Source organism: Lutra lutra, chromosome 1 (assembly GCF_902655055.1).
Source record: "Lutra lutra chromosome 1, mLutLut1.2, whole genome shotgun sequence".
In the NCBI taxonomy this organism is placed as follows: domain Eukaryota; kingdom Metazoa; phylum Chordata; class Mammalia; order Carnivora; family Mustelidae; genus Lutra; species Lutra lutra.
This window is the reverse complement of record NC_062278.1, coordinates 12,581,642-12,606,913: the sequence shown is the minus strand read 5'-3', so window position 1 is coordinate 12,606,913 and position 25,272 is coordinate 12,581,642. Positions and strand designations below refer to the sequence as shown.

Here is a 25,272-nt window from a genome sequence, read left to right as displayed (position 1 = left end):
GTCTGTGCCTCCCACCAGACTGATGCACAAGTGAGCTGGGTCCTCACTGTGGTTATTATGATTTGGCAACCAGAAGAGAAGGCCCTTCTGCCCGGCCCACACCAGCCTCCTCCCTGTTCCTTGCCCACAGCCCACTCTCAACACAGACCCCAGATAAGCATCAGAAATGCCGAACCCCACTGCACACTCTCCCAGGGAGTCCTCACCACTCTGCGCCGACTGCCCGTCACTGCCAGGGCCCCCTCGCCCCAGTGTGACCCACCACAGCAGACCCTGGTCCCACTGTGTCCATTCGACAACCCAGCCAGCCTGCAGGGTGGGGACTACTCCTGCCCCACAGACGCCACAGTCTGCCTCCTCCAGCTAAGACTTGAGGCAACCTGGGAACAGGACGGCCTGGCAGAGCCCACGACCCACGTGTGCCAACAGCTCACAGCAGTTTACTTAAGGCCTCGGAGCTGTGCTGAGAGACACATGCGCCCCTCAGAACGCAGCTTCTGCAGGGACTTGGGGACCTTTATAACATATAATGACAGGAAATTTAATTTTTCTGTGAATGTGTCCGATTTTTTCCATGAACTTGTCCTCCCAAGAGGACAGCCTAAAACAGCTGATCCTCCAAGTTAACATTCCCCAGAAATTTTAACACTATTCACTTTCACCACAAAAGACAGGATCTGCCAGGCCAATTTCAGTCCTACCCCATCCACAGATCCTTAACTAATACTTTCTTACACGACAGTGGACTGCAGCTGGACACACTGCCCTGTGTCCGAGTCCAACAGGCTCCCACCCTCGGGCAGGTGCAGGGAGCCATGCGGGGGCCTGTGGTCTGGCTGTGCTGGAGCAGTAAAATCAGCAGCTGGATGTTCCTCAGGCTCCAGTGCCTGGCTGGAAAGTTCCTGGCTGGAATGTTCCTCAGGCTCCAGGGCGCCTTGCCCAGGTAAGTGCACACGGAAAGCCTGAGGCTCACTGACAAAACACCATCCAATAAATCCAGGCAGGCATTCTCAGAATGATGCCCAGAAAGGCCAGTGCGGTGAACAGAAGAAAGTTCCAGAAGAAAGGCAACCACTTACATTTAACGCCTGGGTGAACATGATCTTATTGCACACCAGGGGCACGGTGGTCACCATCACCATGGCCAGGAGCCGAGGCAAGGGGATGAACTCTCTGGTCTGAAAAGCCCGGGAAATGTCCGGCTGGGCCTCATAGATCTATGAACAAAAGAACAGAGAATGAGGTGGTGCAGGTTCCGTTTCAGAGCGGCAGCTAACCGTAGGCACCCCACAGTGAAGCTGTTCCCATGAAACGACTGCAGTGATAAAGGTCCAAGGCCGGCCGAGGAACAGGGTCCGGAAGATTAACCCCTAAATGTACTTATTAGAGAAAAGTGAGGTCACGAGACTGTTCGTTACCAGGGCAATGACCTTCAGAGCAGAGCCCAGCCTGCAGCCTGGGGAGCCCCTTATAACCTCTGATGGCAAGTAAGTCACCACCAGAACCAAGAACCGTGTTCCTCACCAGCTACTGCACTTGACGGACACCTGACAAATTATGTCATCTTTTCAATACTTCGTGACAAGCCTCTGAGGTAGGGATATTTTACACTAAAATAAAAAATGTTACTGGATGAAAAAACTGGATGTCAATAAGGTTAAGTGATTTCCCAGGGGCACACGCCTAGGGAGCAGTGAAGCAAGGACTCGCACCCAGGCCTGCAAAGGCCAGGCACTTGCCCCCGCCCTTCCCTGGGGAGACCAGCACCATAGTACCTCCCCAGAGGGGTCATGGCCACAAGGCTACCTTCCCCAGAATGAGGGGCAAAATGCCTCCTTCTCATCCCAAGATACACATGGGATTGTAGGCACACACACCTGAGAGATAAGAGGCAATACTTCAAAAAAAAGCTTGTTTTATGGATAACACCATGCCCAGGTCGAGGCACAAGAAAACAATCCTAGATATTTCACCACGAAGCAGGCCACAGATCAGAGCTTAACTGAGCCTGGCAGTACTGCCAAAGAATGTGCAGCAGGTACTCCCACTGTGGCGGGTAAAAGGAGGCCGAGGTCTGAGACTAGAAGGACATTAACAGGGGAGCCTGGTGGCTCGGCTGATTAAGCGGCTGGCCCTTGGTTTTGGCTCAGATCATGATCTCAGGGTCCTGGGATCGAGCCCCACATCAGGCTCTCTGCTTAGCAGGGAACCTGCTTCCCCTTCTCTGCCTGCCTCTCTGCCTGCTTGTGATCTTTCTCTCTGTCAAATAAAGTCTTTAAAAAAAAATCTGGATGAAGGAGAGGAATTCAGCTTAATAGATTCAAAAGGCATCCACCTCCAAATTCAGCTCCGTTAAAAGCAAAATGTCCTCAGAGGACCAGGACACCACCCTGACACGATCTAAATTACCCCCGGAAGAAAGGCTGAAGGAGTTCTCCGTCCTGAAGTTTATGGGCATTTCAATCTCTCCCCGCCCTGGCCACCTCCCCTCGGCCCCCACCCCTGCTGCTGACACTTGGCCCACCACCTAACACCCTCCACAGCAGCCGGGCTGTTACCTTGTTCAGTAGTTTGATGTTATTGGACCATGTAGACTTTGCTCTTGGGAGAAAGGAAAACGTGACTTCCTTGAAGTATTTGTTCAGCAAGTCCGGGCACACCCTGAGGATGCCTACCACGAGCTCAGCCACCAACTCGTCGTCCGCGGCGGTCTTCAGACCCAGCAGGAAGTGCAGGAGGGTCAGGTTCCCACCTCTGTCGGAGAAGGACAGGAGAGGAGGGTCTGCAGGGAACTTGAGAGCTCAGGGTGATCGGGCAACGCAGCTGTAACTCAAGTGACGGGCAAACTGCACCTGTGACTCGCCCACCCTCGCGACACAAGGTTTTCACACAAGTGTTTCACGGCCTGGGGGGCGCGCGCTCTCCAACAAAGCACTGGAATTTCACTCCTCTATTGCTGAGTGGCTCAGAAAGTCTCCACTTTGTCCTGTTGGCCATCTCTCCTTCCCTCCCTCGAGTTCCATTTGACTTTCAGGAGAAGGAAGAAATGCCCTCTCTCTCTACCCCACCCACCTACCAGTCTGCCCAGGGGTCAAGGCCAGTGTAAAGAGAGGGCCAGACCCGCAGGGAGGAATCCACTCCCAGAATTTCCCTATGAAATTTTACTGACCTCTTTCCTCCTAAGGCACATGAAAAAGCACATAGGTAAATTAATATACCTGGGAGTATTAAGTATAAAAAATACAGAGGATGTGTTTTTCTTCTGAAAAGATTTTTTTTACGTGGAGTGCTCATGAGCTGTCCCAAGTCCACAGTGCCACAAAACTGTTTCTAAAACAAGACGAAATGGCACAAGGTTTTTCCACAGATTTTCTGCCTCACCTGTTTGTAACTTATTTCAAATTCCTAACTTTTATGTAGTAGGTGCAAGGAGATAATACAGGGAACAAAACCTACTGTATAAAAATATTAAAAACTTGTCCCAAAGAAGGCAGTTTTCAAAAGTATAAAATCATAAAAAGAAAAACCAGGAAAACCCATGGATATTAAAACTTTCCCTGGGAAGTCATAAAATTCAGAAAATCTGAGAATTTACCATAAAGCATGCCACGCTGATAGCTTCTAGGACCTTCACTGTTCTGTACTCTCTTGTATACCAAAACTAAGATAAAATATGCAGCTTTACATACAACAAAAAAAATTTCAAAAGTTGAATCAGAGTATAATTTTGATCAGAAACCTATCCTTCAAAAAACTCAAAATTCTTACGGTGCCTGGGTGGTGCGGTCGGATACGTGTCTGCCTTCGGCTCAGGTCGCGATCCCACAGTCCTGGGATCGAGTCCTGCATTGGGCTCCCCGCTTGGCAGGGAGCCTGCTTCTCCCTCTGCCCCTCTCCCTGCCCCTGCTCATGCCTGTGCATACTCTTTCTCTCTCTCAGATAAATAAAATCTTGAAAAAAAAAAAGTAAGATTTTTAATATGAACATTTCATAAGCAAAATGGTTTGTGCTGTCAAAGGAACACAACGCTAAATCTACAAAATGTACTATAAATACTACACATATCCCCATCATTTCAGTCAACAATGTCATCAAACGAATAACACTGCTATTGACATAGCATGCAACCCGTGCTGGCCACCGCTCCTGGCAGTTACCATACTCTACCTCCCTCTGAGGTGGATGCCAGTTTTGTTTCCATTTTATAGATGAGGCAACAGAGGTGGTGAGAAGTACTGTGGAGGTCTCAGAGCTAACTCCAGAATCTCTTCTCTTAACCTCCATGCCAGGGGCTGGCAAATTATGGCCCACCCTCTGTCTTTATAAATAAAACTTTATTGGAACAGTCACACCCATTTACGTCCACAGCCGCATGGGTACTCTGATGGCACCGCTGAGCGGTCACGATGCAGACTGAATGGCACACCAAGCTTGAATACTTACTATCTTTCCCTTAGAGAAGAAGTTTACTAAGCCCTGTTTACGCCGGAATTCCAAACAGAATTCCAAACACCCACTGTGTGCCGGGCACTGTTCTGGACAGACCAGCCTCTTGTTCTCACTGATGCTCATCTACTGGGTGACGAACAAGTAAATAAATAAATGTGCAAGGTGGCGGGACGTCACCATCGAAAGCAAGAGCGGGCAGAAGGGCAGTGACAGTGGAAAGGCAACTTAAAGGGCTGCCAGGGAAGGCCTCTCGGAGGTGGCAACGCGTGCAGGGAGCCCTGACTGGGGTGAGGGCACCAGCCTTAGCAACTATGGGGGGACCATAAGGACCACACACTTCAGTTTTCTCAAAGCTTTCCGTCCACGTCCCCACAAACAGAATTCCCTTCCTCTCCCCTGAGGGCAAACATTTGCTTTGGCCCCTGGCTTCAAAGAACACATAAACCAGAACTTATTTGAACGGACCTACATCCCACAAGTTGACTCATATATGCTCATCAAATGATGGTCGATTTTATGGGTCCTACTTAAGGGGAGAAACACATGTGCTTGAGGCATCGCGTTATCTGCTGTTACCTTTTAGCAGGCAAGTGAGCTGATTTTTGCTAATGAGAGAAAAGGTACACTATCATAAAACAAGGTTAAAAGAAAAAAATGATGTGGCAAGTTAATTCATAATAACCTCAGAATCAAAACAAGTCACAAGGAGAGAGGAAAATTTTCACCGTATTATCCTATTCTGAAGAAATCAGTCATCTCTTATCTGGGTGAAACTAAACCAAACCATCTGTAACTTTATAATAAAATGTTACAGAGGTGAAAAGAAAAAAATAAGGCTATTCACAATGACCAGAAAACATACCCAATACTTTTACTGTCGATGGGAAAAAGGCAGATTGATAAATCCGACGGTAGGCTATTTTGGTTATTAAAAACTAGCAACAGATACGTATTATAGTGAGACTAAAAGAAAGTCTAAAAGGACATAATCCAACCACCAGCTGTGGACTTCATTTCCTCACTCATGAAATGTCACCATCATCGTGCAACATGAAACAAAGTGTAAAAAACCAACTTGTGAAAACCTTGCTCACTAGCAGCTGCTTCTGAGGAGAGGAAGGACTATTTTGCTGTTACGAGGATGGGCTTGGAACCAGATTCCCTGGGTTTAAATCTGAACTCTGCCACTCACAAGCTGAATGACCCGACCTCTCTGTGCCCATTGCCCTTACCTGCTAAAATGGGGTAACGGTGGCTACCACCTCAGGACCACGCTGAGGCCTGCAGAGCAGCCCACCCTCTCTGGGGAGGTGAATGTTAAGACTTATCCTCAGACTCCGCCAACGCCACAGTGTTGAGCGAAACCCGCAGTCCCTCGCTGGGTGAGACAGCCCTAGTCGGTGTCTAAGTCAACAGCTACCCTGAGCCCTGCGCCCCGAGGGCAGTATAGAGCAGCCGCTTTCTGGGTCTCCAAACGTTCATCCCTAAGAGGAGTTCCTCAGTTGTGAGCCACCACCATCCCATCATTCCACAGACTTCCCCAGGGGAGTCACGGACGAACGCAACGATTGCTGAGGGACACGCACTCGGGGTTCACCAGGGCCCCCCCTTACCTGCCGAGGGTGCCGAGAGACGCGTCATAAAAATTAATTCCGTGCTTGAGAGAACAGCACAGATCCATCAGGAATGAGTGAACAAGCTCCCTCACCATGGTTTTCCCCGCATCCTCAGCAGAAGCCTGCAAGGGTTTTTTTAAAAAATTCAATGACAAGCTCAAGTTCATAAGCCTCGGTAACAACTACAGAGTGAAAAACTGGACAATCCCACACACCTGACGATGACTTAGAGCTGACATTTTAAACACTTGGTATCATTCAAACACCAATTCAAACACCAATCAAGATTAAAAAAAAAAAAACTTCTTAATACAAGGACGCTAGAAAGAAATAATAAATTAAATAAACAAGAAATTAAAGAAAAAAGCAAACGAGCTCATACAGAGAACAGACTGGCAGCTGCCAGAGGCGGGGGGGGGGGGTTTGAAAGAAATGGATGAACTGTTTTTGTTCCAAATAAACTGAAAAAGAAAATGTTTCCTTTTCAAGTTGGGCAAACAGGGAGTTGCTGGAACAAGAAAGCACAGACAACCAGACATTTCATGTCATTTCTTATTGTTTCCAAGCACTTGGCAATGTGGGTTCTCAGTCCGTCTTTACAGCTGCCCCCTGCGTCTGGCAGGACAGCAATGACCTCCCCACCCCCCGCCACCCTGCACGCAGAGCAAATTGTGCACGGCACAGCTGAGCTCCCCAATGGCTTAGCGAGAGCAGGGCAGGCCAGCATCGGCCCCTGTTATTAAAAAGTCTCTCTTTACACCATATACTTCAGTTACAAAATCATTTTTTTAAGCTTCTCTTTGCTTGTGTGCTGTGATACTGGGGACAAGTAAGGAATAAATACGGTTAACCTTTGAACAACACGGGTTTGAACTGCACAGTTCCACTTCTGTGGACCGCTGGCCTCAAATACAGCACAGTACTATAAATGTATTTTCTCTTATGATTTCCCTAATATTTACTTTTCTCCAGCTTCCTCTAGCAAAACAATACAGTATATAATACACGTTAACATACAAAATGTGTGTGGATCCACTGTCTATGTTATGGGTAAGGCTGTCAGTCAACAGTTGGCTATTAGTAGTTGAGTTTCTGGGGGGCGTCAGAGGTCGCACATGGATTTTTGACTGCACAGGGCTGGTTTCCCTAAACTTGAATTTGAATGTCCTCACCTATAAAGGAGAACCATTAAGGAAAAAAAAAGATTAAAAAATACTCTTAAGAGGGGCAAGTTTAAACCTATATTTTTAAACGAGCTTAAGAATGACTTAATTTCTTTTGTTCTTTTGAATAAAATTCCACATTTGGGAGTGTTTTTATGAAGCCTCCGAGGCTTCCTGGTCACAGAGCCGACAAAACATGTTCAAAACAAGAGGACGTGGGCAAGTCAGAGAGATAAAAGGAGGTAAAACACAGGGCTCTTGAGAGGTAAATTACTCTAAAGTTCACAGGAAGTCTGAGCGCTCACCACTCTGGCCAAGTCCATGTTCAGAAACACCCTGAGGAAAACTGAAATGAGGAAGATTAAAAGATACATGGGCCTCGGGTCAACTTGAGATCAACTGGTCTAATTCGACACTTGAGTAACGATTACAAAATAAATTACAAGTCAGGAGGTGAGGAAATTGGGGTTTTCCTAGACACTCAGGATCCTGAAGTGAAACCAACAGGCCTTGAAATTCCAAAAGCTGGTACGGAAAGAACGGAAAGAAGGAAAAGAGGATGACAGTGAGAGGAGGAAGAGACCCTAGATCAACACCACACGTGTACTGGGCAGCCCCGCAAGGAGTAAGACCAGCATGTCATTCAACTAAAGGAAGTAAGAGTTTCCTCTTTAAGGGGAAAAAAAAAAATCTATTATCATAATACCTCAGAGATTAGAGAAAAAATTCTTATAAAAAAATAAAACTTAAAAGATCATATTTCATCTAAGTGGAGAATTAACAGAACTACAAGCCAAGAGAAACAGATCAGATGGGAGGCCTTTTTTTTTAAGGCGGTAGATTCCTCAGCCTCCAGCTGTGAGGACCACATGCTAACGGCGAGGTCAACTCAAACCCAACAGGACAGTACCTTGGCATTCTCCAGGCTCACGTCAACAATCCCGTTCCAGCTGTAGAGAGCTGCTATGTGGTTCAGTAACTGCCCGGTAAAAAATCGCACCTTCTGGGTTTTGGTGATATTTTTATTGTGAACTACCTGAAAACAATAAAACCAATCAATTCCAAGGAACTTGATTTTTTTTTTAAAGATTTTATTTATTTACTTGACAGACAGAGATCACAAGTAGGCAGAGAGGCAGGCAGAGAGAGAGGAAGGGGAGCAGGCTCCCCCACTGAGCAGAGAGCCCGATGTGGGACTCGATCTTAGGACCCTGACACCATGACCTGAGCTGAAGGCAGAGGCTTTAACCCACTGAGCCACCCAGGTGCCCCAAGCAACTTGATTTTTAAGAGTGTTCCTTGTGTCTCATTGTTACAAAAAATCATGTAGGTCTATGGCAAAATGTGTGATCAAAAAAAAGAGAAACATGAAAAACAAAACTCAACAACCTTCGAACCATCCTAGGCCACGCACAGTTGGCATGGCGGTTCATCTCCTTTCCGTGCCTCCCCTGCCACCCTGCAACATGTAGTACCTGTGCATACGTACTGTTTGGTTTAGGTTTTTTGCCTCTTTGAGACTATACTTATAGTTTCCTGCCTACTTTTACTTTTATAGCATGAGCTTTTCCCACATTATTAAAAAATCCTTTAGAACCTCTTTTTGGAGGGCTGAATATCACTCTAGCCCATGAATGACCCTAATTCCACTATTCCCCGGGGTGGGGACCATTAGGCTGTTTCTACTCTGGCCGTCATCAGCATCTTTGTACAGAGTATTCCCTGCATCCCTGATCACAGGCTTGGAAATGGGACACCCGTTCTCAGCTCCCCCCAACACCCACTCCCAGAACCTCTGGGGATGTGGCCTGGGTGTGTTTCAGATTTGCTTCCTGGGTGGTTCTCAGGGAACCTGCCATTACCCCCAAGTCTGGGAACATTTTAAGACCTCTGGTACATACAGCCAGACCTGCTCTGACACTTCCTCCAGGAGAGTACCTGATTCAAAGCATCTCTGCTAGCACTGAATCTCACTGTTATAAAAGGTCAAGGCTAACTTGATAGGTGAAAAAAACCCATATCTCCTGGATTCTCAACCTCAGCACTAATGATGTTTTGGCCCTAATAACTGGTGTAGGGGACTGTCTTCTGCACTGTAGGAGGCCGAGCCGCATCCCTGGCCTTCACCTACTAGATGCCCCCGGACTTCTCCAGCCATGACGACCCAAAATGTCTCCAGACCCTTCCAAATGTCCCACAGTGGGGAGGGGGATGGTGTCACAAAACCACTCCCAGCTGAGAACCACAGTATTAAACATACTAGGCCAATTAGCTATTTTTATGTGGACTGCCAGTTCGTGGTTTTCACAACTTTTTCTGTTGGGAGGGTCATAGACTTTTTCTAAATGACCACTTAAGTTGCTTCTGTATGGAAGACAGCGATTCAGCCGGTTTTAAAATTCCTACAAGATGCTTGTAAGAGGCAGAAAATGCAAAGTAATTCAAAATGACATTTTGGTAGGTGTGTAAATGAAAAACAGCTGTAATTTACGGCTCACAATTAATCCAACGGCTTCCCGTGAAATAGTGAGGAACAGGTTTTCTCCTGATGGGATGATATAGCAGGCTTAAGAAACAATCTTCCATTCCACCTATACAACAACCCCTGTGTTCTAAACCGTTACAGCTCTAGGGTCCTGCCAAATACGGGAGCAGACCAACGACAGGAACACAGAGTAAAAACACGTTGTACCTTTGTTTTCAGCGTGGATAACAAAATATTGATAGTAGAAATCCTGTCCTCCTTGATGCCTGAGCTAAAAATGCAAGGAATAAATTCTGCAAGTAAAAAGTTCAATGCATTAAACTCAAAAATATTTTGAACATGAGAACAGATGCAAGAACATTACTTCTTAAAATGGTACAGCACACATGCTATTTTCTTCCCCCTTTTTTTAAGGTTTTGTGTTTTTTCAATTCTACAAGTTCGTAGTAGGATAACCACTTCATGACATAGGAAATTAGTATCCGTAAGTAAAACAATGATAGAATCATTAAAAAAGTTCAGAAGTTCTGGTGTTTTACTTTCCTTTTCTCACATTAAGTTAAATAAAATTAATTCTGTATGAACCATTTGAGTGCATGGCATGATCACAATTTTGCTAAATGTCTCCCTTTGCTTAGACTTAATCAGCTGTATTTTAAATCATTTTATTGACTGGGGGCAGAATTCGGGATGATCTATTTGCTTTCTTTTCACACTTCTGGACCCCCAAGGACTCAGCCACCACAGCCAGACACCACACACTGACACGCTGGTGACACTGGGCAGAAACATCCAAGCAGTTATAATTTCACTTGTCCCACTGGTGCTCAGTGGGCACACCGACTTTCTACGAAAGCAAAGTCATTCTCGAAAGAAGAAAAATTGGAAAATGCCAGACAAACCGCAAGAATGAAATCTGCAAGGAACCATCACTCTGCTGCCCTGAGGTTAACACTGTTAACATCTGGGCTACTGGTTAACTGTTAACCTTCTGCTAGAACCTGTTGCATGCGTGTCTTTATTAAAATGGGATACCCAACGATTTCACAACTGAGTTTATATCCAGTCACATACTGTTTAAAGGCGGGCGTCAGGAAGCGTATTTCTACCCCAGGTTCAACTGCTGCTTTCACGTCAGCAACTAGTCAGTTCGCGCACTCAGTCCTTTGCTGGCGGACAGTTAGAAGTCCAAGTTTCAGCGAACATGAGAAAACAGCCCCTAAGAAAACCTCTACTCGCCTCCATCATTCTTCCCTTAGGAGAAATGACTAGTCATGAAATGGCTGATCGAACCTTTTTAAAGTTCTGATGCCTTTGGCCAGCGTGCGTTGCCAAAACACGAACCGAAGTGCACCCCTGCCCCGTTAGCAGAGTCTGGGACAACCCCCAAATCACCGTCCTTTAAGGCTAGATGGCGGGGAGGCCTCCGGGGAATTCTGCACAACTTGGGAGCCCTGGCAGGAGCCGGCCACAAGCAGGAAAGGCGACTCGTCCACGGGGCCGCTTCCCCAGGGCAATGCGGCTCCCCGCACCGATCAGGGCTGACGACATAGAAGGCGACCAGCACCCACACCCTATTCTTAAATGGTCCCTGGGAGTCACCTGGAGAGAGCTCAGGTCTCCCACCCTGGGGGAGGTGAGGGAAGGGCTGGAGATCTGACCACACGGGGCCACAGGGATCACGCCGTTGCTCCAACAACTCCCAGAGCTCCGCAGGGACAGCCCCCCACCTGCAGACCGGGCTCGATTCCGGGGGATCGTGCGGAACGACGGCCGTGTGCTAACTGCGGGCTAGGGCTGCCACTTTGCCTTACAGAAGCTCTGGATAAAATGCAAGTGGCCCTAACAGCCTGGCTCTGGGGGGACAGCCACCAGAAAGCGGCCCAGCTGGAACTCTTTAGCTCTGTTAGCGATGTTCTGGTAACACACGGCAAAGCTCCTGAAGTCATTAACCTTTATTTAGTTCTTCAAACCCAGTTACTAAAGAAAGCCAGGCAGCCAGGCTACGGATCTGTGCAGGGTCTGGAGCCAGAAAGCCTCCTTCGTGTGGGGGAGTCTCTGAAGCCTGCATCCCTCCTTCGTTAGGACATCGCTCGGCATTCCAGAGAGCAGAGCAGGAGTCCCTCGGCCACCTCCGAACTGCACTGACTGAAGCTTCGCCGCACGCGCACCCTTCAAACTCGTGCGCACAGCGACTGCAAAAGCCGCAACCTGGGCTTTTCAACCTGGGAAAAACGCTTTGCGGGAGACTTTCCCCGAAACGAGTCGCAATAAGGCTTTGCTATGAGACAAAGAGGCGCACCTACCTTTCAACTCCAGCACCTGCACTATCGTGCTGTCGTCGCCGGCGATGAGAAAGGAAAGAGCGAACTGAATGTAGGCCAGCCGGACGTCGTGCATGCCCTAGGGGACGAAGGAGACCGCCAGTCACTTGTGTATCCACACGCCGTCCCGGGAGGAAGCAGGGACTTGGCGGCTCACGTGCCCTTCCCAACCCCATGGCAGAGAGGCCTCCAGGCTTGTGCCATCAAATGGCTCAGAGTCTAAAACCAGGAGTCATCTGGGCGCCTGGGTGGCCCAGTCGGTTAAGCATCTGCTTTCGGCTTGGGTCATGATCCCGGAGTCCTGGGATTGAGTTCCACGTTAGGCCCCCTGCTCAGAGGGAAGTCTGCTTCTCTGTCTCCCTCTGTGTGCTCGCACACACACTCTCTCAAATAAATAAAGCCAGCAGTCACCTCTCTGTGGGAACCTGGGTTTTCTTCTTTGCTCTTTCCCCTCTACCTTCTGGTCTACTTTTCTTGCTCTTTCAAGAAGTTTCTAAATACAGAAGTATGGAGCGCCTGGGTGGCTCAGTGGGTTAAGCATCGGACTCTTGATTTGGGCTCCGGTCCCAATCTCAGGGTCGTGAGATGGAGCCCTCCACTGGGTCCCCCCCGGGCGTGGAGGCTGCTTAAGATTCTCTCTCCCCCCCCTCTGCTCCTCCCACTTCTCCCTCTCTCAAAAAAGATAAATGTCAAGAAATGGGCCAAAAGTATAGAAAAAACTTTATTGAGATGTCTATCTGAAATACCGATTTTCATTCACTATGCTTAAAAGCAACAGCATAATGGCTCACTGCTTAATACACACAGAAGTATGGTTAAGTATAGTTGTGTTCCCTCCCCCGGGCATACATGACCACTTGTGGTTTATGGACCACTTTGGTATAGAGCAGAAGATTCTCAGCCCATCTAGATCCCATCGACTTCACTTGCCAGTGAAATCATATACACATTTTTGAAAATCCAGAGCCAATGGAAAGACCAGCGCTGCTTTTGCTGACGCCAGTGAGGTGGTGTCTGGGTTTTATCAGGTAGTATAAATTCACACCAAACACCGAAGCCCAGACGCTGCCGTATTACAAACCCAGTGTGGCCTTCCCCAGACGGCCATCTGCAGGGTCCCCGCAGGATGCAGCCATGACCCAGGCCAGCGGGCATCCTGAAGGAGCGCCCACCAGCCATGACCACTTCCTAACACTTCAAGGGAAGTGGCGGGGGCCATCCGATCACCTTTCGCTCCCAGTAATTTTAAGACGCACTGTGTCTTGTCATCCGTTTCCCACCCTGCTGGCCGGTCACGCGCGCTGCTCATCCGCGGTACCAGCACCAGCTCAGACACTGGGGTCCTCCGCTGCTTCAACGGTGCTCTCCTTCCCCACTTCAGTTATTTCAAAGATACCTTAATTTGCTGCCAAGAAATAAGTTAATACCATGAAGAATGACTGCCCTGGGTGCCTGGAAAAGATTAAGAAGTCTGCCTTCGAAATCATTCCATCCTGGTTAGTAGTGGCAGTGTAGTGGTGGTGAGGAGGAGGAGACCAATGTCATTTACTGAGCACTTACTATACGTCAGATACCAAATCAAAGGCTGCACATCTGTGACTTCACTTACGCCTTACAACAGCTTGAGGTGGAGATGCTTTCTATACCCATTTCACAGATGAGGAAACAGAGGTTTTAAAAACTCATTCAAGGTCCCACAGCTACTAAGTGAGTACGTGCTAGAATCACAAAGTAGGAAACAACTGTACACACTACTTCACACCCAACTTTACGTCTGACTATAGAGAAGTGCTTTCTTCTCGGAGCTTCCAGGCCATTTACATTTCGCTTGTTGTCAAGATGCAAGGACCACACTTGGAACCACTTAGGCCTCTACGTTAAGTATTTAATTAATTCTCTCTCATTTTGTCAGATGTATGTTTTTCAGGGAGAAGAGAAAGGTCATCGGACCCACACTCTGCCACATGCGGATGGAGGCTTTGCACACTGACTGTACTCTTGGGTCTCTACCTCTGTCCACGCCCCACAGTATTTCAGCAAGGCCCATCAGACCGACGCTGGCTTGTTCCAAATACACGAAGAGCTCAAAACTATCCTCCCCATTCTGGGGACTTCCCCTGCAGACCTCCTCACAATACGGAGTTTGGGTACAATGGTCACTAAAGTCTTGAAAATGAGCTGCATTTCCTCAGAGTACCAGCAGCGTTTCAAAGCCTTCAAAAACTCACCAATACAATGTTGTTCAAACACCAATTATATTCAAGATGCCATAATCTCAGGGCCAGACAGGACACAAAGATGACTAAGATATTGTCCCTGTCCTCCAGAAGCTTAAAGTAACCACTGCTCCCAAGCTATCCAGATGTCACCTCCTTGAATGAAACAGGTCAACTAATTCGAGCAGTTAACCTGCTGTCCTGATCTATGTATGCCTCATGTTTCAAAAGAATGGTGAGATGCCAAAACTTGCCAGTAAGATTAAATTAGGTTCTGTGCTTTGCTAGCTAGTTAGAAAGGTTCCACAAGTTTTGGGTTTTGTTTGTTTTTGCTTTTTTTTTCTGTCCACTTAAGTACTGGAAGTCAGGGCTCTGGAATGCAGGTCCCAGTTATGTGCCATTCGAGATCTTTCTATCCTGCTTGTACATAGCAGTTGGGACTAGATGCCCTTGAGGGTCCCTCCAGCAATGTATTTTGAACTGACATGAAATGTAGTCCTCACCTCCGGTATCCATCTTGCATATCCCAGCCAACCCCAAATTTTAGGTTCCTGACACCGTGAACAAACCAAGACCTCAAGACAGAGCACCCACCGCACTCCAAGCAGCCATGGCCAAGCCTCCCGCTCATCACCGCCACCCTCCACCCCCGCCCCGGGCCAGACAGCCCATCAATGTCCCCTGGGCCTCCACCCTCCATCTCTAGCAAGCTCCATCAAAGGCAAGAGGGTCACACGCCTACTCCTCATTCCTACCCCGTGACTTCACAGTGCTATTATCCAGGAAGAAAGCATCCCGAAGTCTTTACGGCTTGTTCTGCAAAACAACGGTCTAAAATAGACCAAAACATATTTGGTAAAACTGCTCTTTGGCAAACAGTATAAACAGTGCTTTCTTTGGCTATATGAAAAAGAACCATAATCCTCTCTCTTCTTGAGGCTTTAATAATTCCCTCTAAAATGTTAAAACACACTTAATAAAAAAAAATCTAGATATCCATCAGCTTCTTCAAAAACTAAACGGAATGAAAAAAAAAAGCTGGGGGGGGTGTAGGGACAGAAAACTCAATGACATGAAAAAATTTAAGAAACAGACCCACAAAACACAATAAGTAGCCCTTGTTTGGATCCCGATTTGAACGACGAAGTCTAAAGACAGAGAGTGGGGGGAAAACTGAGACCGAGCTGGGCATTCGGTGATATTAACAGTGATGAACGGTATCCGGTACAGGGATGGTACTGTGGTTTTGTGTTTTAAAGGTTGCTTTCTGTTAGAGGCCCACACTGAAACATGCATGAGGGAACACGGTTCTCGTGGGGGATCCGCTCTATCTGACCACCTCGACTACCCCCCAAACCAACCAACACATGGCAGAGGTGACTGTGTCTGCAGCTGGAGGACGGGTATGTGGGGGTTCTCTGTGCTATTTTTTAATGTCCCCAACATTCGTGTGTGGGAAAAAAAATTAATGTCTAAAAATCATTCCTGGGGTGCCTGGGTGGTTCAGTGGGTTAAGCCTCTGCCCTCGGCTCAGGTCATGATTTCAGGGTTCTGGGATTGAGCCCCGCATCTGGCTCTCTGCTCAGCAGGGAGACTGCTTCCTCCTCTCTCTCTGCCTGCTTCTCTGCCTACTTGTGATCTCTCCCTATCAAATAAATAAAATCTTTAAACTAAATAAATAAAAATCATTCCCCACAATGAAATATTTAATGTACATCCTAAAGTAAAAGTACTTTTGTCCTGACAATAATTCCCACTACAGACCAAGGAGACGTAGTATATAACTTGCCAAGAGGACCCTGTGGTGAATCGGGCCCACACAGCCTGCAGCCGGCGCTCCTTCCCTCGTTGTGTCTCTGTGGGTGGTCAAGGTCCTGACATATTTTACTTCCAGGGCTGAGCTGGCTGAGGTCAAGAGAGACGGGGTGGAAGTGGGAAGGGAATCTGATGGATAAGTACAGGCAGGCCAACTGCCAAGTGAGACCAAAGACCCATGACATCTGCCCTAGTGTGCAAACAGCACGCAAATTCTTTTTATGAGGAACGCATTTAACTGTCAGCAGCCATTCCTCAATGAACGAATCTGTTGACACATCCATAGTGTGTAAATAACTCCTGATAATAAAGACGAGTATCCATGAGACACTAAGACCTGGAATTTTTTCCTCAGAAGGACACCTTATTTGTCGTGCCGGAAAAACCCTAACTCCAGGCCTCACAGCCTCACAGAGCCAGGAAAGTCACCCGGTGTTACGAGGATTAACTTCCAGTCTAGGACCTGGCAGAGTGGAAACTTACTAACTTCCTGAAGAGTGACAGGACAGGGCGCGGGAGTAAATCACGCTAGCGGGCTTCTCCACCTCAGCAGACAGGCTGGCTGTCGGTCGGCTGGCTGTCGCTCTGCTGTCTGTGCTGGGGAAAGGGGGGTGGGAAAGGGGGCCCCGGCTGTTCCCCGCACGGCCGCGCCAGCAGCGAGGCCTGAGACAACGTACAGCCGGCACGCGGCCCCTCCCTCCAGCCTCCGAGTCCTCAAACTTGTGCTCCTCAAGAACCTTTCTAAACCCCAGTGGAACTTCCAGAGCCACCCGGAAACTTCTTTTGTTAACGGCTCTCCTGAAAACCATTCCCACTTCCATTCTCTTTGGCAAAATCCAGCACCCAGTCATCAGACTTACTGACGGGAGACGCGGGAAACATTAAAAAGCCATAAATGTCCTCTTGGATGATGTCACTGGCTTAAACTTCCAAGGGATTTCTCCGAAGTGGACAGAATAGGAACAGGACTGGACGCCCCGCAGGGTCCATGCCATAAGGCACATGGAGATGATTTCCTTTACTCCGTGAAGACGCTCACAGGCCAAGCACCGCAAGGCTGAGCCCCCAGAGACGCTGTCCTCAGATGTCCCTGTCGTTCAGGCTCTGCCATACATTTCTGCACACACTGGCCTCCTACTCCACCCACGTGGGGACCAAGGCCAGAGAAAGAACGACAAACAAACCACTGTGACCCTCCAAAGGGAAAAGGAAATACCCGGGAGGTACGAGATGCTCAAAGCTCCTCACCTTGGAATCCCTCTTGGACGCCAGGGTGTACAAGGTCTTTTTATTCAAATCAAAATGGCTGCAGACGTCCCTGGCAGCCTCGGGACCCTGGGTCACCATGGCAGCCATCAGGTTCAGACAGGCTCGGGCCATCCTGCAGAGGGACAAAGAAATCAGGCATATTAGAGACAGCAGAAGCACAAAATCAGCTGTGCTCCTGGCTGGGGTCTGCCATGCCCAAGCCAGAAGAAGGAAGGAAAGAGACATGCAGACGTGCTTTAAAAAAAACAAAAACAAAAAAACACGATTTAACAAAATCTCCAAATAAAGCTTAAAAGCTGGCTGACAAGAATCCAAGAATACAAAATATGACACAAATAAGATGGTGGTTTCTCTCTGCAGTAAATCGTCCTATAACCGGGCGCCCAGCGGCTCATCCCCCGCAAAGGCAGGGTGCAGGGGAAGACTTCTCTGCAGTGTGCATCTCCAACAGCAAGCTCTCCGCGGCCTTTCCATTCCACGGCCACCCGGCATCCGTGGTTTACTGCGCACCCATCACACTCCAGGCACTGTTCTAGGTGGTGGAAAACTGCACCTTCTAGAACAGTCAAGGCCCCCACCTGCGCTCCCCTTTTATTCGAGTGGACAGAAACAGACAGTCAACGGACGGACATGGAGTATTATGTCAAATGTCCAGCTGCACAAACAGACCTACAGCTATTTCTGTTCACAAACCAGCGGACAGAAAGGGACAGTGGACAGGGGAGGTGACGAAACAAGGACTCCCGGAGACGACGCCTGCTCACTGCAAAGTCCTGAAGTGGAGAGGGAGCGAGAGATCACCACAGAGAACCACCGGGAAGAAGGACGGGCAAGGGAAGGAATGTCAGCAGTCTCGGGTTCCCACGACAGCAAGGGGACAGGAGGGTAGGAGGGGGACGGACGCACAGTAGGAGTCGGCAGACAGCGAGGGGCTGGTCAACAGGGGCGGCAGGGGCAGAGCCACCACCCCGAGGGCCTCTGGAACCGCTCAGCTCTGCTTTCCGAGTGGAGGGAAGGTCAAGTGCACTCCGGGACAAGATCGGGCCCGTGGCCAGTCCTGCCGCAGAAGGGCAACTTACCTGTAGCCCGAGGCATACAGGGACTCGCAGATAAGCCTCATGTGATTGTTCATCAGCTTCTTCACGATGTTGGTCCCCACAGCGTGAAAATGGGAAAGGTCACTTGCTGTCCGCAAGAGGACAGCCTCGAAAACCTGGAATATTAGTAGCATCTGCAAAGACAGGATTGAAACGCTTACCAATCAGTTCCTTTGTTTTTTGCCTCTGTACCTATGTTCCTCTTATCTTAGCCACAGACACTTTAAAACCTTCAACAGATCCTGAGCCAGAGGCAGGAAGGTGGCAGCTTAGCGGGCGGCTCTGGAATCAGTCTAGCTCCCACAGTCCAGCTAAACAGAGACTTGCTCACTCACAATTACGCCAAATGAAATGAAAAGACAAAATTTCTACTCGTGGCCAGGCCTCACCGCTTTGGGGATATCCAGGTCTACAGCCTTACAGCAATAACCCTGAGATTGCAACAGGTTCATGAACATCCCGAGTTTTGAACCTCTTTGGAACCAGAAAGCCACAGTCAACTCAATATGTGTCTGCAACCACGACACGCAGTTTCTATCTATTTCCTCTTTGTTAAAGCAAATCACATCAAGGGGGTACCTGACCTGCTCAGTCGGGACAGCGTGCAACTCCTGATCTTGGGGCTGCCAGTTTGAGCCCCACGTTGGGTGGAGAGATAACTTAAAAACAAACTATGTCAAAACCAAGTGCATTTGGAGTAAGAATCTACGATCCTTCCTCCTGGTATCATTCACCAATAAGAAGTGAGCGCTTTCCACTAAAATGCTTTACCAAGTCATGGTGCAACACTGAATGTATTCCTACGACAGGCACAAAGCACGGTCTTCTCTAGAAAGCTGGAAACGTCCTAGAAATTTCTATCCCATCTCTCTCCCTCAAGCTTAACACAATAGTGGCATGAACTTTGCTCCTCTTCAGCAAGCCAGGTAAGGAATAACCTACTTCACTTTCAGGTCGCTTCTCCCCACTCAGGAGCTGGAACATCTCGGCACACTCAACAGAAATCTTGATGTAGCCTTCCACAACGTCATATGCGTCTTCTCGCGGCAGCTTCTTGGCAGCAGCGACAAACGCTTCCAAGGCTGAAATAAGAATAATGTTCCAATTTAACAAGGACCATCTCCTGAGCAACACTCACAAGCCAGAGGCGGACCTCCAGCCAGAGCATCCAGGTGACTTAATGTGCCACTTACTGGGAGGGAGAACACAGCAGAGATGGGGAGACTGGGACGGCGCGGGTTCTGACTCGGCCTTTTCTCTATCCCCAGTGAGGGAACAGGCAACGGCTTTCAAAGGAACTGCTTTAGAACCCAACCCTTCTCGATGCAGTGATCCTCCCTGAACCTGCCATCGATCCGCTTCCGGCCACCCTCTGGGTCTTGACCAATCTAACCCTGAAGTTCTACTCCCACCGCATGGGGGTAAAATCAGAGAAAAGATAAAGAAAATGTGGTATATCTAGATCTATATGTAGATCTACATACAATGGAATGTTATTCACCCTGAAAAGGGGGGAAATTCTGCCTTTTCCAACACATATGGACCTTTGAGAGCACTGAGCAAAATAAGTTAGAGAAAAACAGATTCTAGATGTTCTACTTATATGGGGAACCTAAAAGAGCCAAACTCATAGAAAAAGCCACCAGAAGGGCACGTAGGTGGCCCAGTCGGTTAAGCGTCTGCCTTTAGCTCAGGTCATGGTCCCGGGGTCCTGGGATCAGCCCCACGCTGGGCTCCTTGCTCAGTGGGGTGTTTCTACCTCTCCCTCTGCCCCTCCCTGTGCTGGTTCTCTCTCCCTCTCTGAAACTGACAAATAAAATCTTAAAAAAAAAAAGAAAGAAAGAAAAAGAAAAAGAGAGCAGAATGGTGGTTGCCAGGGGCTGAGTCAAAGGGTTCAAACTTCCAGCTATAAGATGAGTAAGTTCTGGGGGGCCTGGCTGGCTCAGTAGGTAGAGCATGTGACTTTTCATCTCGGGGTTGTGAGTTTGAGCCCCACACTGGGGGTAGAGTTTACTTAAAAAATAGTAAGATGAGTAAGTTCTGGGGATCTACTGTACAGCATGGCGACTATAATTAACAGTACTGTAACATATACTAGGAATTATTCAGAGCGTAGATCTTGAATGCCATCGCACACAAAAAACAATAATTATGTGAGGGGATGGGTGTTGACTAAGCTTATTGTGGTAATCATTTCACAGTATACGGGTGTCAGCAGCCTACTGTATACCTTAAACTTCCATCAGTTATGTCAATAATATCTCAATAAAGCTGGGAAAAGAACAACACAAAAATAACAATGGATGCAAACAAAACCCTGACATCTGTCAATTCCTCTTTTTTGATCTTTCCAACAGGAGATCTCATCACAGGAAGTTATGAGAACATATCAACAGGGAAAGAGAATCCAAGATAGAGACCAGATTCAAAGACAAATGCAACACACCCTCATTCAAGGGATTCACCACCTGTCCCCCTCTGACCAGTTTTGCACCATCTTCCAACTACTTCTTCTGTACCCATCTCCTGTCCACCTGAGTTTCCTTGGGAAACCTATTCAAATGAAGCAACCGAAGGCCACGGAGCTCTCTGAGCAAAACCATGAATATGTACACGAATACAATCTTTTAAATAATTAAGCGTGCTCTTTCTTCTGCCACAAAAGTTCTGGTCCCTGTTCCTACCCCATCCTACAACTCCACTGAAAAGCCACTGCCTCTGGGGAGACTTCTTTGATCTCCCAGATTAGGTTTGAGGCGGAGGACTGGTACTGAGAACTCTTCCTATGTGATTTTTTTTTTAAGATTCTATTTATTGACAGAAAGAGAGAGATCACAAGCAGGCAGAGAGGCAGGTGGGGGGGGGAGGGGACGGTGGGGAAGCAGGCTCCCCGCTGAGCAGACAGCCAAATGCAGGGATTGATCCCAGGACTCCAAGATCACAACCCGAGCTGAAGGCAGGGGCCTAACCCACTGAGCCACCCAGGCGCCCCTTCCTATGTGATTTTATTGACTGACGTCCATCTTCCCTACTGCACTACTTGTATACTCCATAACTGAAGCACCTGTCTGACTTTTTACTCATCATTTTATCTCTACCCAGCAAATAACAGCCCCTAGTAAATAATGAATAAATGAATGAATGAAATGTATTATTCTGAGCTAAAGCAGGTATCATCTTCATAGCACTGGCTGCCCGTTGCAGACATCAAATGTTTAAAAGCAAAATGTACAGAAGACAAGTTATTAACTGGGGCTACTCTGGCCATCAGCTTAACCTGAGAGACACTCTTACTGTCTTATTCTGACGGAGTACCAGTGTCTCCCCATACTGGCATATTCAATTGCACTTTTATTCCCTCCTAACCTACACTACTTCCTCATGGATTACAAGAAGCTGTGAAGGAGGGTGATCACACTTTTCAGAACGCGAAATTACAGAATCGGCTCCATCTCGGTCACTAGTCCGATCCTGGTCAACTGACAAGTCCTTGTGGGGCTTCAGGCAGTAGCTTTACTTCGTGTCATCAGATCAGGGTGAGAGTTGGAGGGTCAAAGCTATTGACAGCGCTGACGGCCGGAGAAGTAGCAAACGGCCTCACTGAGGAGCCCAGAGCTGACTCACAGTTGCGACTCGGTAAGCAGTTTTAAGGACTGTCCGTTGTGTGACGGTGAGTATTTGCTTCCCTGACAACTGCAATAAGAAAAGTCTTAGGGCCTACTGAGGGATGCTGCCTGGCCACGGGAGGCGTGCAGTCGCGTGGAACTGTCATAACCGAGCAAGGCGGCCCTCTGGCCTCCCTGACAGCCCAGGGTAAGGAAGTACCTGCAGCGCGCGGCCCTACAGCCGCCCCGGCCCCCGGGACTCAGGAGGCCCGAGCGCCGCGGCCTCGGTTTTCCCGTTTGCAAACCAGGAGGCCCGGCTCTGGCTCGGGACCCAACAGCTGCACATGGGAAGGCTGAGCCTGGCACAGGGCCGCGGCCGGGACCCGCCTCGCTCGCACGTGCTCCCCGCCCCGGCTGGCCCAGCACTCACCCGGCTCGGCGCCCTTCGGGTCCCGAAGCTGAGCCTTGAAGCTCACGCCCGTGAGCTCTTCGGAGCGGGCCCGCTTGGCTGCGCCCAAGAGGGGACCCGCGCCGTCCTGGCCGCTCGGGGCCTTCCTCTTGGGGACCCCCATGGCCAAGAGCGCAACGGCGCACCGGGATCCACACACACCGAGACCCGGCAAGGGACGCGCGGAAAACGATGCAGCGCCTCCCGGGGTCCCAATCCACACGTGCGCCGGAAGAGGCGGGCCTTACGAGGGGGGCGGTGTCAGGGGTGGGAATGCACGGGCCGGGACAGGCGGAAGGGGCGGGTACTGGGGCGGGGCGGGGCCTGAGGGAAAGCCGGAAGCAGGTTTGCTGTAGGGGAGGTGGAGGTGACGCAGCTTCCAGTTTTCTCCCGTTTCTGGAGTGTCCGCCGGCTGGCTCGCTTCCTAGGACGAGCGGACACCCCCTGGCACTCCCACCCGGCCGCGGTGAGGAGGAGCCTCCAGCCCCCGCAGCCCTCCCGAGGGTTCTCGGCAGGTAGAGCCCCGGGGGCCCTCCGTTCCCCGAGGGCGCGAGCTCCCGGGCGTCGCGGCTGCACACCAGGACGAGTTCTTGACCTGAGGGCGCCCTGACGCTGCCGGCAGAAGAACTTGCTTGACAAGCAGTGGGATTGGATGCTTTGCCTATTTGAGGCCCTGCGAGTCGGCCGGGAGGGTGGATGCCCCTGGCTAGGTACCAGGCGGCCTTGGGCGGAAGATCCTCCCTCGCGCACCTGGTCGTGCGAGTGCCCCTAGCTCCGACCGCGCCCTGTGTCACAGCCCGAACCAGACGGGTTGTCTGGTGGGGTGCAGCCCCACAGTGGCCTCCATCCCAGTCTTCCTCAAATGGATGGGAGGACGTGAACCCTTCTGGCCAAGCAGGTGCGAGGAGACGCTTAACTTCTGGAAAACCCTTCTTGCACACAGTACAGCGGCTTCCGCATCCAAGTTCCCATCCTTGAAGTGGAGCCGGCAGTCCGGCCCTACCTAGTCTCCGGGGCTGTCACCCGGCCCCCCACCCCCGCCCTAGCTGAGAAAGTGATGCAGTGTATGAAAAACTGCTTTGATGGGAAATAAAGTCCCGTGTTTTGTAAGCCGTCAATGACTTGAGAGCCGTATTAAATGCTTTGCAATAAAATAGAGGTTTAAATTTATGAGTAAAAACAGACTGTTCCATTTCTTAATACGGTTTCATCAATACTTGATTATGTGTTTAAATAAATCATGAACCAGCTCATTAATTGGGGGATTTGGTGATTCCTGGAATTCTCCGTGAGGTTGTCTCCTAGTCCGAGGTAATATGGTCCTGTGTTCTGTAAACAGTTGTGTAATGAACATCCATTAGTGTGGCCTGTTGCGGCCTGTTGGGATTTAGAATCTCTAACAGAAAAAGCCCCCGTGTTGACCCTGAACCTCAGACCCGGCAAGGTGAGGGCACCCGTGGAAATGCCTGTGTTGTGGGCAAGTCAGATGGAGTCCGAACGGCAGATTTGAGCTGATGTGGCGGTATTAAGAGTCAAAGATATGCTCAAAATGCAAGCTGTAAAGGGCAACACTCTAATCAGTAAAGAGAGACTTAACTCTTAATTGTCTGCACTGGTGCTCTTCTGTGGTTAATTGCCAACCACCAACTTTGTTTGCAACCAGGGTGACCCAAAGAGGCAGCAGGGAAAGAGATCAAAAAATCAGAAGCCCTATATTCAGTTTCTGCCTGTGTGACCTTGGGCAAATCGTCGTCTCTCTTTACAAAGACTTAGAGAGGGTGAGGGAACGTGCCAGTATTACCCAGCTAATAAGTGTTGGAAACACTCATCCAGTTTATCCTAACTCCAGTTACTGTCCTCAGTTTAAAAGCAAAAAAAAAAAAAAAGGTTGTCCCAGCCCAATCCAGCCTTATCCAGAGATATGCCTGGTGAGGTATGGCTCAGGAACATGGCTAGATGCTTCAGACCAGCCTGATGCTGTGAATTATTGACACCAGTTAGCTAACCCCACTCGTTCAGATATCGGGCTTACCGAACAACCTCCAGGTAGTGACATGGCTTTCTATATTAAGGGCCTGCATGGAGGGAAAGGGCATTACTTGCCCCAAAGAACATTCTAGTCTACTGATGATAAACACCACTGTTTTCATGATGTACTAGGCTGGTAACCACTCAGGAGTCTTTGCACTTGCTGTTTTCCCTAAAACTCGGACCTCACATGACTCATACTTTCATTTCATGTGGGCTCTTCCTATCCATGTCTCCCCTTCTTATCCTCTTCTATTTTCCTTTATTACCAGCGGTGGTCTTAGATATTCACTTGTTTGTCAAGCTCCTTTATTAAAACGTACACTCTATAATGGCACAAAACAAAGTTCTGTGTGCTACTCTCACTACCTAGAACAGATGTGGTACATCACAAGGTTCAATAAATATTTATTGAATAAGTAAATGTCTTGGTTAATGTCAGCCTATTTTAAAAGTTTGTCTCTTGGATCAAAAAGCCTCAGGATGCAGGATTTTGAGTCTACAACCTTGTGAACTGGCCCCTGGACTGTAGCGAATTAGCCAATGGAAGCGTCCAACCTCTAACAGCCAACCAATTCATCTCTAGTCACAACTCTTCTTACTCACAACTGGGGTGTGTGTGTGTGTGTGTGTCTTCTATTTCAATCTTAGAAGTTTAATTTCAAATTCTGGAAAGGGGTAAAAGGAGAAACTGAATCAGAGCCCCTATCAGGTTCATATTAAAGCATGTTTATTGTAGACACTCAGAAGGTGAGCG

General features: G+C 48.7%; 1 protein-coding gene across 1 annotated transcript in view; it reads right to left on the bottom strand.

Annotated features, from left to right (window-relative positions):
* URB1 (URB1 ribosome biogenesis homolog) overlaps window positions 1–22,712 on the bottom strand; it is a 68,290-nt gene extending 45,578 nt beyond the window's left edge. The window contains exons 1-10 of the mRNA XM_047721030.1: window positions 22,470–22,712; window positions 19,377–19,516; window positions 18,417–18,568; window positions 17,317–17,449; window positions 12,020–12,116; window positions 9,921–10,006; window positions 8,139–8,264; window positions 6,063–6,187; window positions 2,559–2,754; window positions 1,080–1,217 (exon numbers count right to left, since the gene is read on the bottom strand). Coding sequence (XP_047576986.1) covers window positions 1,080–1,217; window positions 2,559–2,754; window positions 6,063–6,187; window positions 8,139–8,264; window positions 9,921–10,006; window positions 12,020–12,116; window positions 17,317–17,449; window positions 18,417–18,568; window positions 19,377–19,516; window positions 22,470–22,611 — 1,335 coding nt within the window. The 5' untranslated portion in view covers window positions 22,612–22,712. The remainder of the gene's footprint in view (window positions 1–1,079; window positions 1,218–2,558; window positions 2,755–6,062; window positions 6,188–8,138; window positions 8,265–9,920; window positions 10,007–12,019; window positions 12,117–17,316; window positions 17,450–18,416; window positions 18,569–19,376; window positions 19,517–22,469) is intronic.
* Between the last annotated feature and the right edge of the window lie 2,560 nt (window positions 22,713–25,272).